The 13,928-nt window shown below is 38.5% G+C and overlaps 1 protein-coding gene across 3 annotated transcripts in view; it reads right to left on the bottom strand.

The window, feature by feature from the left end:
* ERC1 (ELKS/RAB6-interacting/CAST family member 1) overlaps positions 1–13,928 on the bottom strand; it is a 274,816-nt gene that overhangs the window by 95,449 nt on the left and 165,439 nt on the right. For all 3 annotated transcript variants that reach the window (XM_059471721.1, XM_059471722.1, XM_059471720.1), the window contains one exon: positions 2,269–2,429. In XM_059471721.1, coding sequence (XP_059327704.1) covers positions 2,269–2,429 — 161 coding nt within the window. The remainder of the gene's footprint in view (positions 1–2,268; positions 2,430–13,928) is intronic.

Raw genomic sequence — 13,928 nt, 5'->3', positions numbered from 1 at the left:
CCCTAAGGAGTGTGAAATGATCTTCTCAGGGTTACAGAGTCAGTAGTAAACACAAGTTCTACTCTAAAAACCAGTATTTTAAACATGTATTTTCACTAGTATTATATCTAACAACTTCCTATTAAAACCCAGAGGTAACTTTCTGGAGTCCCCTTGTTGCTTTAACACTCTCACTCCATATCTGGAATCTCCTAAAGCAGCATTTCCTAAGATATTTTTCTTGTCTGCTCCCCAGCCCCATCAGCTGACTGCAGGGCCTAGGTTGTTAAATCTACACCCCTAACAAATCTCAAATTTAATCAGTGCTGCTTCTGAGCACCTCAAACTTTTCCCACTGAAGTATGCCCTAGAACATAGGAAACAATATTGCTTCAGCATCCCTCTGAACACTACCTGTACAACAACTATTTTTCCTCCATAAGAACTCCAAAAGCAGCTAATTGCTTCACAAAACTGGCCACTCATTCAATTACTGACATTTCTCAGTTGAAATAGTAGTAAATACTCCAACAACATGAGAAATTTTTTGCAAAACTAGAAAACAAATGAGTGCTTTTCATAAAAGACATAGGGAAAGCACGGCAACAAAGAATATACTGGAGTTTCTGTATATAAAATAAGATATTAATTGACTGGGAGTCCTCAGTAGAGACTTGTTTGCAACAGAGCCTCATGGTGAGGGCGAGGTTTTGAAGTTTGGATGCCTTTGGCAGCTTTATAGAACTTTAAGACAGACCAGGTATGACTAAAACATGCTCAGCTAGTTAACTATACAAATGTAATGCTTTTTCCATCTTTCTCTCCATGTGCTGACAGCATTACCATTCTCTCCAGTGTTCTTCTTCCTTCTGAGGCACAATGGATCTACCAGTTCATGCAGTACCTGATACCACATTTCAGTACAAAAACGTTCCAACAATAACTTACACAGGTAAGAGAGGTCATCATTCAGAAGTGAGTAGTTATATTAAAGGATCTACACAATTCCAAATACATTTCAGGATATAGACTACACTGCGTGTGGATTTTAATGAGAAGGTTTGGCAGAGCAGTTTGGCAGAAGAAAGCACTCTCAAGTGATTGGAAATGGGATACATCTCCAGTTGCTTTGGATTCCCACATCACCTAAAGAGCTATTCTTCCCATCCCCCCATACAGCAACTCTCAAGGCAGTCAAATTTATAGCTCAATAAATTTTTTTATTAAAAATAAAAAGTGTGGCTTTTAAGTACTGCAGTCTTCCAACATCCTTATGCCAGGTCTAGATCAAACTGTTGTAGCTGAATATGAAGCTGGGGAGGCTTGGCCTGCTTTATACAGCAGTTCTAAGTTACAGTTTCAAGATCTAAGCCACCTCTTTCCATTTTGTAACAGCTGTTTTTCTATCCTTTCATTAAAAAAAAAAAAAAGGAAAGGAAAGAGGCCAGTGTAGAACAGTTAAATAAATAAATAATGGCTCACAAAACCACAGTGGAGGAACCACTGCTAGTCCTGCCAATAAAAATGTTCCTTCTCTTCAGGGCTGGCTAAACAACTGAAAGTGCTTCTAATGAACTGCTGGCAGCACTATCCATCATTGCACTAAATGGACTCATGTCTCCCTAAACCAAGGATAACTATTTATCTGTAATGCATAGTCAGAAATTAGGAAGTATTTAAGCCTGGGAAGTCTAATCCCTCTCTTCTCCCCACCTCCTCAAAGCCTGGTTTTATCCAGGCTTCCTTGTTTAAGGATGATTAGAAAAGTTTGACTGATAGAGAACTTCAAACTGCTGCAGTGCTAATGAATCATCTGAATGAGTTTGAAAAATACTTGAGCAGACCAGAAATCTGCAGTGTGACTTTACCATTACAAACAACTCACATTATGTTTATCTTCTCCCTCTTTTTTTTGGTCATTTGCTACACTGCCTTGCATCTTACCTTGAAGTAGTTATAGGCTGCTCAAAGCAAGATTTGGTACATTCATTGGACATAGAACAACTGAGTCTCAATAGTTGCTTAGGATCTTTGAAGATGCTATTGTGCAAATAATAGAAGTCTATGGCAAACAATCAAAAGGAAGAAATGTTTTTGAGCTCTAGAGGAAGTGTGAAAGTGATGCAAGTAATCCCTGGTCAGAAGTCACCTCTGAAGGCTCGACTGATTACAGATAACTGCTATCTGCAGAGACCTATCCAGGCAGGGCTGTCTTCAGAACAACAAGGATCACAAAGGAATGCAGAGACAATCAATAAAACAAGCCTACAAATAATAAAAGACACTTACTTCATTTCCAGGACCTCCTCCAAATGTTTCCTTCTTTCAGCACGTAGGTTGGTCAAATGGGTTTCCTTCTCAGCCAGAGACTGTTGTGTAGAGGACAATTTTGCTTTCATTGACTCCAGCTCCTGTTTGACCTTCTCCATAGCCATCATCAGCTCCTCTACCTAAAACATTTTTGGAGAAGACAGGAGGAGAGAAAAATTATGCAGTGTGACCAGCTGGAACTTACTAAATGCCACAACTGAACTGGAGTACCAATGTTACCAGGGAATAGAATACTCAGCACTTCTGCAGGCTGGAGGCACCATCCAGTGCTGTGCAAAGGATGCCTACACTTGACCAAAGCAGCATTACAGCTTGTGAGTTAACTTAGTTTGGTCACATAATCATTACAATACAAACCTTCAACTGTTCTGTATTTCTGTTTCAGAGAGTGTACCACAGGGATAAGAGGATAGCTTGCATATGTTAACACTGGCCCACAAAAATGGAAGGTATTAAAGGAAACACATTGATAATATACCAAAGGATAAAACACTTTCACTGTAAATGATGCCTAAAGAGAAACTACACGTGCACTTTAGGAACAAAGGTATCATTTCTGAAGCAGGGAGAGGAATGGGTTCCCATGAAGATGTGAGGCTACTTCCCTCAAAACACCATTTGAATAATGCTTTTAGGCACATGTTGGGATTTAGCAATGTAAGACATTCAAAGAGTTGCTGACGGCAGAGAAGTACAGCAGAACAATGCTCTTATCTTCAGCAAACTGGAAAGATTCAGAAACAACATAATTATAAATTCTGCCATATATTTTACACAAATTAAGAGTAACTTTATTTTGCACTCGGAACAGGTTCTGTCTTAGGTAAAATTTGTCACTATTTAACATTCAAAATCACAATACATGCTTAAATTTAGCTACATATAGCATTCAAAACCCTCTGGACGTGCTTTAATAATTTTATAATAAAGCTCAATGGTGCATTGTTACTGTTATATTTTCTGAAAAATCTCTTTGCCCAGGATTTTCTCCTGGGAAGCTGAGAAGTCTCAAAGAAAAAAGGAAAACAATAATTATTTGTTTCTTCTGTGTTTTGCTACTTTGGAATGTATTTAGACATTGTTTACCATCAGTAAACAATGATTCATGTTCATTGGTTTCAAGTAAATTGTTTTTACTTGATGACCAATCACTGTCCAGCTGTGTCAGGACTCCGGAGAGTCACAAGTTTTTAATTTCCTTTTTTTAGTTCTCTGTCTGTATATATTTTTATTTTTTAGTATAGTTTATTATAGTTTTAGTATAGCATTCTTTAATATATTACAGTATCTTAAAATAATAAATTAACCTTCTAAGAACATGAAGTCAGATTCATCATTTCCTCCCTTTGTCGGGGTCTCAGAAAATACCACAGGCACACACTACTTTCACTGACTTCTTCCATGTAGGCTCTCTCTTTCCATCACAAACCAAGTGTTCATAAATGATTTTATAATGTGCTTTCAAAGGGAGAAACTCAGATGCTACTGCTGCACAAAATCAAACATTTGTATAAATTTAGTATGCAATCACAGCAATACATTGCCTTTATATCCCTCCATAACAGTCAACTTGCGATCCATCCTGGAAGTGAATTATTCAATTTACAACAAGCTCAATTTCTGCTTACATGTTTTTACAAGGAGAGTTGAGTATGTAATTTGCTATATAGGTGCTGTAGGAGGGAAGGATGTAAGATGCATTAATAAGTCCTGTACTGCTAAAGGTAGAGCTAATGACTCACGACAAACATGGGTAATAAGACTGGTGTTCATCCTCAATGGCGACAGAGCAAGAAACATTGTAATTGAGAATTAGGAGATTTATAAAACCCAGCACAGACATTGTGCAGTGTTTACTGCAGAAAATCTTTCTACTCCCATTCAAATGCAGCTGCCAAAAGGTGGTATTCTTATGCTTAGCTAACTAAATAAAAAAAATTAAAATATCCAATTATCATAAACTATTCAAAATGTACAGCCAAGAATTCATCTAGTATTTAACAGGCCAAAGGAGAACCTCAGTGACAAGTAGTCCGAACTGGAAAGCATGAATATAAAAGCAAAACTTTCCTTGTTTTATTAGTGTTTAGCACGCAAAACAAGATCAGGAAATCTGTCATTTTTTAAAACTAAGAGAAAACTCCATAAAGTGAAATAGAGAAAATATATCAGAAAAGAATGCAAAGAACAGCAGAAATAATACTACTAGGATGGAAACTGATTCTTAGAAAAATGGTGGAGTAATGAAGGTGCACTTGTGCATCAGCTGCTATAGGATATCAGTCTCTGCTTCCTGTGGGTGGATCAAAAATACCTTCGTGCACATTTTCCTTTCAACTGAAGAGAGGCACTCCAGCTATAAACCCCTGGGCTTGAACAGAAAAGCACCTGGAATCAGCAAGCCCCCAGCCAACTGCAGCAGTTAAAGGGCCTGTGTCAATTTGTCAGCTGCCAAGATAAAACAAGCTCTGAAGCAACATCTCCTCCATAATCAGGTTTGAAATGTTTCTGACAGGCTTCCTCCCCCTGCCAGCCATCAGGGTCTGTGATGCTGACACTGAAGGACTGGTTTGCCTGGTGTAGATCTGCAGTGTGACAACTCTGAGCTCTTTGGAAGACAAGAGGAAACTGGAGCCTGATACCTCTCCTAGGGAGAGGTGGCAAGGGCTAACTCTGCAAGAGTATCTCCTACTAGTGCTTATTGCAGGTACTTTATCTTTTCTCATTGCTCTGTTTGCTAACTTTTTAATTCTAAAGTTATATTTTGGATTTTTGCAGGTCAACAGAAAATTGACCTAATCATGTATTAGGAATGGCTGGAATGTGAGCAGCTTTTAAACGGTGCCAACAGCTTGGTTTACAGAACTGTCATTACCTTCCAAGCTCCCCAGCAAGGGCCATTTGTCACACAAAGTTCACCAAAATAGTGATGATTGTATTCACAGTAAAGACTTTGTTGTTCAGATTCATCAGGTTGTAGATAGTCCGTGGGTCTATTACAATTAAACTTCTACAAAACAAAACATTTTATTTGGCAGCTTCTGAATCTTAATGCAGACCTATCTCAGTAAGCAGTCCCGCGAGAAACGACAGAATATTCACGGGAAGTAAACTACTTACAATGCACATCTAATTTAGCTTACACAAAACCTTCACATCTGCCCTTGATTTCTGTCCCCTGAGAGCAGCTAATTACATAATAAAGAAAAAATATTTGCCAAAACCAGAGCTCTTGGCACATTGAGACATTTTCAGACATGCTGTTGACATTTTCAATTTAGCTGTGGGTAAGCTCGTGCCCTGTGAGCTGTACTAGAAAGTTTCCACCCATTTCAGAAGATGCAGAGTGAACTCCTGCTACTCTTTGCTCCAATGACAGTATATAAAGTAAGATGTATCTTTGACTGTCTAGGACATAGCTCCAATTCAGTTATCTGTAGACAGGCCAGAAAATCTTCATGTATTCTGAGCAGAGAACTTAAATGGAGACTTATTTGTTCATTGTTCTCAGGCCTTAAGTGACCTGCTCAAGTGACAGCTTATCTTTAAGGAAGAATATGAAGCTGAAATAAGTTTCCATTAGAGGAGAGATTTCCTGAGAGACTGAACAAAGAAGGCAAAGAATGTCAATTAGATCAGGATGAGATTCACAGCAGCAGAAAAGGGAAATGTCAAGACAGGACAAATACTTTGCATAGTATTGCATTCACTCCTTAAGAAACATGAAAGCAAGGTGGAGAGAAATGGCAATGCAACAGGAGAAGTTTATTTATGTCAATGACAGCCTGTAAAGAAATGATTTAATAACAAAAAAACCTGAGGCTCTTTTCAGGAGCCTATCTACCATTCTAACCTCCCTGCTCCTACAGACTGTTATTTCAGCCTCCTGCAACTGCAAATCAAAACCCAAAAGGCTTTTGCACAGACAGAGATACCACATCACCTCCAAATATTAAGTGGTTCCAGTGAACCTTTCTGGCCATTGGGTAATGTGAAGCCAGGGACTTGCAAAGAGCTTGGTCAAGTTCCCCAAAAGCCAGTAAAAAGACACAAAAATTGAGAAAGGGACTGTATACACAAAACATTACTGAGTCTGGAAATCCTTCCAACCTTTGTACTACTCTTGGAATGATTTCAGATGATCAGGATAGGGAAGCTCCAGTTCCTCACCTGTTACATGAGAACTTACGCACTGCTAAGAATTCCTGAGACACAACTGATACTTCAGGCCAGGAAGAACGCTCACATCACCTGATGTGGTTGTTATTGTTTGCCTCAAAAAATCAGAGCCCAAAGACTCCAACACCTGAGGTCAATCCAGACAGACAACTCACTGACAGAACCTCAGCATCCCCAAACACTTCAGATTGTTTACATTACAATGTAGTGGCAGCTACCCCTTTTTCTTCCCATTGTGAGCTCTCGTCAGTGATAAAGCATCACCTGAAGATAACTTTTCTACTGCACAGAACATTGGAAAAGGCTTCTCGAGCCCTCTCAGGAAGATAGCTCTAGAGCTTAATTTTCTGCTTGCACCTTTTCAGAGAAGCAGAGCAATTCTGAGAGGCACAAATTCAGAGCCACAGATGCATCATGAATGCTGGTAACACAATGAAATTCACTACAGTGGGACTGTGCAACTCTAGAGAGGCAATGGCAGAGTCATCAGTCTGGGGGGAAAAAGAGCACAATGCCATACACTTGAAAAATCACCTGCAGGGGCAGAGGCTCTGTTCTGACATGGTGACCCACATAACCCATGTTTATAGGCTATGTGCATACCAAGAATGAGGAAAAGGCTAAAGAATGCCCTAGACAGACACCAAAAAGGAAAATGTTCTAGTCTTAAGTGATAGGCTATTAATGTATCCAAATTCAGATGTATATGACTGGCATTAAAACTAGCAAATCACTGGTACACTATATAAAAAATATTTTACGTTAGGTAAGGCTTTTTCTCACCTGTAGATTATCAATCTTTACAGAACACTTTGTGTATCGTCTTTTGTTTTTAATTTTTTCACAGAATGGTTTGGGTTGGAAGAGACCTTCAAGTACCATCCTCCTGCCATGCCCTTAACCACATTAGGCCCCTCAAAACCCCATCCAACACAGCCCTGAACACACTTCCAGTGATGGGACATGCACAACTTCTCAAGGCAGCCTGTTCCAGTGTCTGACCATGCTTATTATACAGAACTTCTTCCCCATCTCCAGTCCAAACTTATTCTCTTTCAGTTTAAAGCCATTGACTCTTGTCTTGTAATAAAGACCTTGGGGAAGAGTCTCTCTCTCTTCCAAGTCCCCTTTTTATACCTCAAGGTTGCCATGAGGTCTCTCCAGAGCCTTCCCCACACTGAACAATTCAAATTTCCAGGGTTTCCTCACAGGAGAGGTGCTCCAGCCCTCTGATTACCTTGGCCTCCTCTGGACCTGCTCCAGCAGGTTTGTGTCCTTCCTGTGCTGGGACCCCAGAGCTGGATGCTCCAGGTGGGATTTCTCCAGAACTAAAAAGAGGGGAGAATCCCCTCCCTCAACCTTGCCAGTCTGTAATAAAAAGTCTCAAAGGGCATGACAAGGGTACTTGACTGTTACACTAAGATCCTTACTCCTAAGCTGGAGATACAGTATTTTTAGGTCAAACAGTTCAATGTTTAATTAAATACTTGGAATCAGAGTTGTTTTTATGCTTCTGACTGAAGGAAAGAAATTCTAGTTCTTTCAATATACATACAGACACAGCAGGCCATGGGACAGCTGTTAATACTCATTATTGTGTCTCAAAAGTTCCAGACAGAATACAAAATGATGGCATTTCAGAGCACACAAGTACAAATACCAACACAAAGTCATTTTCCATGACCTGTGTATAAATCAATCACTAGAGATCTTTTCAAAACCATCTCAGCAGGTTAACAAGTATATTAAAAATTATTTATTTTCTAAACAGACCTGTTTTGTATAAACAAGAAATTAGCTTTGCAAGACAAAATGTAATAAAAATCTGTCGTTTTACCCAAAATTAATTAGGCAAGCAAAACAAAAAGTCTTGCAGTTAAAAGTCAGTAGAAAGAATATCAGAGGGACTGAAAAAGTAATTAACATTTCTAAAAGTGTCACTCTCAGATGACAGTCTTTCATTTATCTACAACTCTTGAGTTTTTAAAGTATGTTTTTATATCACTATGTACACTGCTGAAATGATAAAGAGTCTGCAAATTTCTGCATTATCTTTTACTCAGTTGAACTGATAGGACTGCAGAGAAGGAAAAGAAATAGACATGAAAAGAAACACAAAGACAAGAGATCTGGCTCCGTGTAAACTTGTTTGGGTCCCAGAAAAAATTCCTAGAACAGATGTTAAGACATGGAAAAAGCACAGGCCAGACTTGGGACTTAGGCATGTAATTTAACTGCCTCCAGTAACATATTACAGGGAGAAAGCACTGAGTCTGACATAACTTGGATTGCCAGCAGGACCAGATGGTTTGCTTAAATCACAAGCTAATAAACCTTTACACAAAATAAGAGGGAAATGAGTTATGGTTTCATCATAGCCCCATTTTTGTTAAAGCAGTAGGGTAGCTTTAAGGTACTCTTAAAGATTATATCCAAGACACTTAACTAAACTCTTGGCTATTCTGAATTAAGGGAACTTCAAATTCCTATAGATACTGGGAAAACTGTTAGGTATAGCCTCTTTAGAGCTAAAACTATCATTAGGAAAAGGGGAGAAATCAGTAAACAATAACAAAAAAACTTTTCCTGTCCCTCATTAAAATTATATTGTAATGTCTGATTTGTAAGGTAAGGACAGCCCTCATCCAGAGAACAGCAGAAAGCTCTGCCCCACTGACAGCACAGGAGGGTAAAGCAGGATGGCTCTGTCCCACCACTCAGGCTGGAGCTCTGGCTTCAGTTCAAGCCCCTCTTACTCAGCACCAGGGCACAGCATGCAGTAATTAAGGTGTTTCTATCACTCCTACCTGCATCTCAAAGGGGGTGCCAGACTTGCAGCACCCTTCTGCCAAAGTCAGCTGTGTGCAGCATTGGAGGACTGTGGCAGACTGCACGTGGAGGAGGAGTTCTGTTTGCAGTAAAGAGGGGAGTGAGCACTAGAACTCTGAAAATGGCTGGTGGATTACCAGCTCTCCAGAGAAAGGCAGGGTCTTTTGATCATCTGTAATATACAGCAGTCATCTTAGGGATGAACTTTGTCTTTCTTGACATTACTGTGTGGCTTTCTTAAGTCTTTGTGCCTTTGTTTTTTTGCTTGTTTGGATTTTGTACATTCAGCATCCCTGATAAAATAGAGTGTCTTGGTGGCTTAACAGAACTGGTGCCACTGTTCCATTCTTACTTTATTAAATGGGAAAAAGGAGAGGAGCAAGATAAAGAGAACAAAAGCCCATGGTCAGAAAATCTGCAGGATACTGCAGGATACTGCAATTTTTCTTATCACTGTGAAACTGAGATATTTAGACAGCTGATGTCTCTTATTTCCATGAGCTGGTCTCTCCACAAAAACTTCATTATAAAAAGAGCATCTGATAATAAAAAGGAGTTAATGCTCTGTATTGCTCCTCGCTGTCTCCACTGATGGCTCTAGGCAAGGAAGAGCACTTATGAGATTTACCAGACATCAGACATTACCATGTTCCTCCTGCAGAAGCCACACAAACATCAACAAAGAAGTCTCTGTCAAGGGTTTTGTTACTTGAGTATTCATGAATTTTTTTACACTCATACTCTGAGAGGGCTGAGTTTTTGTACGAAGAAGGAGGAATCAGGATTCACAGATGTTTGGAAAAGTCTTCAGGACTCAGTGAGTCACAGCTGTGTCCTGTTAGGATGTTTGGAGGTAGCTTTGACAGTTTTATCTCCTAAATGTGGGCTATAACCTACACAAATAAGCAACAGCTTACTGCTGGGACAAGAGCTCTTGAGAAGGAAACAATAATTGCCTCTGCTCAACACAAACAAAATGTTTGAGTCAGGCCTTGAATAAAAGTAAGTGAAAACTGAATTCTGATTTCTACTGAGGAAAAGAAATCTGTTTTAGTCACTGGTATCTGAAGAGTGTAACAAGTTACAATTCTATTTCCACACTTTCCTCAAGCAAAATCATTATCCAACAAAACATTCTCATGTTTTTTAATCCATATCATCATACCAAAGGAAGCTGTCCTATTCTACTTTACATGGATCTATAGTCTCAGGAAACTGTCTTGCATTCATCCTCCAGGACTTGCAATTCCCAACCCTTGGAAATACAGCAGCAATCACTAGGAACAATAATCTACCTTGAAAAAACTTGGATTTTGATCATCTTTTAAAAATCTCTTCAGAGGCAGACACCCTGAAGAGACCCTAGAAGCACATCCTGTGCAGTGCTGCACATGTTGGGCTCATTTGGCACAATTTATCACATCCAAACAAAATTCTCTAGATCTATGATTAAATCATGATACTGCAGCCAGAACTCTAAACATGGCCATCTTCAAAATAAATTGCCCTTTCTTAGGTTACATCTACTGCTGCTAAGGTAGAAGTGAGACTAATTGCCCAAGGATTTCAGCAGGTTTTAACCAGATTTCTGCAGACCATGCTGATTTCCATTTTGCTGCATTTTAGACAGTTTCAGGTTAACTAGGATATGTCACCATGGCAGACAGTTCAGACCTAACTGAACAATATTCAAAGTAAATATTTAATGCTGTGCTACACAGCAGAGACTGTCAATTTATATAGCACAGATTGATTTTCCAAAGAGAAAAACTCTGGTATGATGGATTAACTCACTACAAGCAGTGAAAAATGTTATGCTGATTCCATATACAACTTTAACACTCTTTTCCCAAAAGACATTAAGGATCATGAACATAAATAAATGAAAGCACATGCACTGCCATGTGAAGGCTGAACATGTGGCAACTGAAGAAGCACAGTCTCACTGGCAAACTCAGCAAAGTTTCCACCTCTACAAACTGGTGGAAGCAGATGTTCAGCATTGTAGGTAACAGAAAGCAAGTAGCAGAACCTAACTACAAAAAATGAAAAGAACTTCCACTATTCGGAGCCAACTGAATTCAGGCTGAAATTCAGTGAAGGGTGTGAAGGAATCCAATGGGAAGCAGCAGTACAGGGAAGTCAGAAAGTTTTTATGAGTAGGAAATGATTCAAATGAAGAGGCATCCTCAATTTAATGAACCTCAAGCTTGTCAGGCTTCTCCTTTTCTATACAGGAGAATGCTATGGAAAGGAAAACAATTTATTTTCTTGTACTTCATGGATTTGGAGGAAAAATCAATTATGCCAGAAAAAGAACATATTTGAATCTAATGTTCAAGTCTAATGAGTATTTCTAATGCTTTAACTTACATCTTATTGTATTACACCATCATTTAAGACCACAGGGAATGCAACTAGAAGAGGAAGTTAAAATGAAAAAAGCACAGGACTAGCTAAAACAAATATTAACACAAGTTTTTGTGTGGGTCCTCACAATTACAAGCAACCATTAATGTAACCAAGTCTGCAAGAATTTGATTTTCTCTTGAGCCACAACAAATAAAATGCTGTCCAGAAGTAGGTGCTTAAGAAAATAATACAACAGGCAGAAAGATGCCAAGATAGAGCTTTGTCTGGGATACCTGGCTTAGCAAAAGGCATAACATGAAATCAGGATTTATCTATTAAACAATAAAAAGAGATAAAAATCCAGACAAAATGATCTTAAAATCAGCACTTGCACCAAATTTCTAGATAACATTTTCCATCAGTATTTCTCATTTCATTAAATGAAAAGGTGAGTTACATGGAGAAATGCTCAATGCATATTTTGCACAGAGGTTAATTATGCTTTCAGTGTCCCCAGTTCTCCTGAAAGTCATCAAATTTTGACTACTTTGCAATCTTAAATGAGAGCAACAAATTAAACAAAAACAAAGTCATCATCCCGGGAGGAATGTAAAAGACAGGTAGATGTGTGCTTAGGGACATGGTTTAGTGGTGGGCTTGGCAGTATCAGGTTAATGGCTGGACACAACGATCTTAGAGGTCTTCTCCAACCTAAACACTTCCATGATTCTAAAAGATTTTAAAGATTTTTGTCTATAATGATAGAAAAAGATCTCTGCCTCAAAGTTGTTAGGCATGATTTCCTATTCATTTCTCTCTCTATTCATTTTTCCCATCTGGAGATAAAAAAACCCTCCCAAGCCCCCAGCTCAGCACAGCTGAGCACAACTAAGACAGAAAAAATTCCACTCTTCCACCTCTTAAAAGGTACATTACTGAATGCAGAGGGAATTACACACCAAATTACATCTCCCTTGCAGGGAGAGTGACTCAGTGCAAATCTGTGTATTTTTAAAGGAAAAGGTTATGTAATCCATTAAAATATCTGGGGAAAAGAAGTAACATTAGGGAGATGCAGTGCTCCTAAAAATGACTGCAAACATATTCACTGACAGGGCCTAGTGAACTTCAGTTACCCAAAATGCTTTCTCCTACCAAAGCAGAACAATCAGACAAAAGAATAAAGTAAATCTCTTGGAAAACAATGGTAAGATTATACTTTGGGATGACACTGACTTAAAAAGCTCTTAAATTTTTTTATCAGTAAAACAAAGTAAAATATAAATTTTTAGCACAGAAATTTACTTGATATGAACTAAGTACTCAAATTACTTTGCACGCGTACATATAAACACACACTCAAAAGCCAAAATGATTTTGGCAGACTTTTACAGAAAAAAGCTTTTCAGCAGATATTCAAGGGAAGTTCAGCCAAAAAAATGTAAACTCCCAAGAAAAATCTTTAAGAAAACCTCCAGCACCTTCACCCCCAAGCCATACCTTGGACTGCCTTGATCCCCTATCTCTAAGTTTATCAAATTTCTCACCAGGAGATACAGAAGAAGAGACAAAAACATTCATTAAAAGCAAAGTGTCCAGCATGTATCACAGAGCAGTCAGAACTCTGACACTTCTGCTCAGAAAACATCTACAGATAGTTGGTTCCTGAGAAATTCCACTTCATATCTGTCATTTACAGGGACCTGCAGAAAGTAACTTAGTGTGTCAGAATTTGTGCTGTGAAATAATTCCAATTATTTCTCAACGTATGTGAGAAAATATTTCAGATCTATTTCAGTAACAAAACGCTCAGCAAAAAAGACATGTTTTAATTTAGCTTGCATTTTTAGAAGGTATTTGATAGGGTAGCATCCAATGTATGATAAATCTGTTGTAAATGTAGTTTCTATTCTATTCTTACAATGAATTATAGTCTAAATAATTTCCTTGAAAGTTAAAACCAGAATGGTGTTCTGACAGAAGTGCAAATGACAGATACAATTCAAAACTTGCTGAGAATTTCAGCACAGTAACTTATAGATAAGACAAAACACTCTTGGAGGCTCTACTCTACATTCAAACTCTTGCAGACCTTGTATTTACAGCAGGGAAATGGCAGAGAACTGTGAAGGAGGTTCTGGTTGAGTTATTAACCTATTTCATCTTTATTTTTCCTTAACAAACAGATAACAATTTTGAAGTAGGCATATGTGATGTAGAATTTCAGGAGCCTTGTTATCAACATATTTTACATGTAA

This window comes from Ammospiza nelsoni, chromosome 5 (assembly GCF_027579445.1).
Source record: "Ammospiza nelsoni isolate bAmmNel1 chromosome 5, bAmmNel1.pri, whole genome shotgun sequence".
Taxonomy (NCBI): Eukaryota; Metazoa; Chordata; class Aves; order Passeriformes; family Passerellidae; genus Ammospiza; species Ammospiza nelsoni.
The sequence above is the reverse complement of the archived record's forward strand: the minus strand, read 5'-3'. Positions and strand labels throughout refer to the sequence as shown.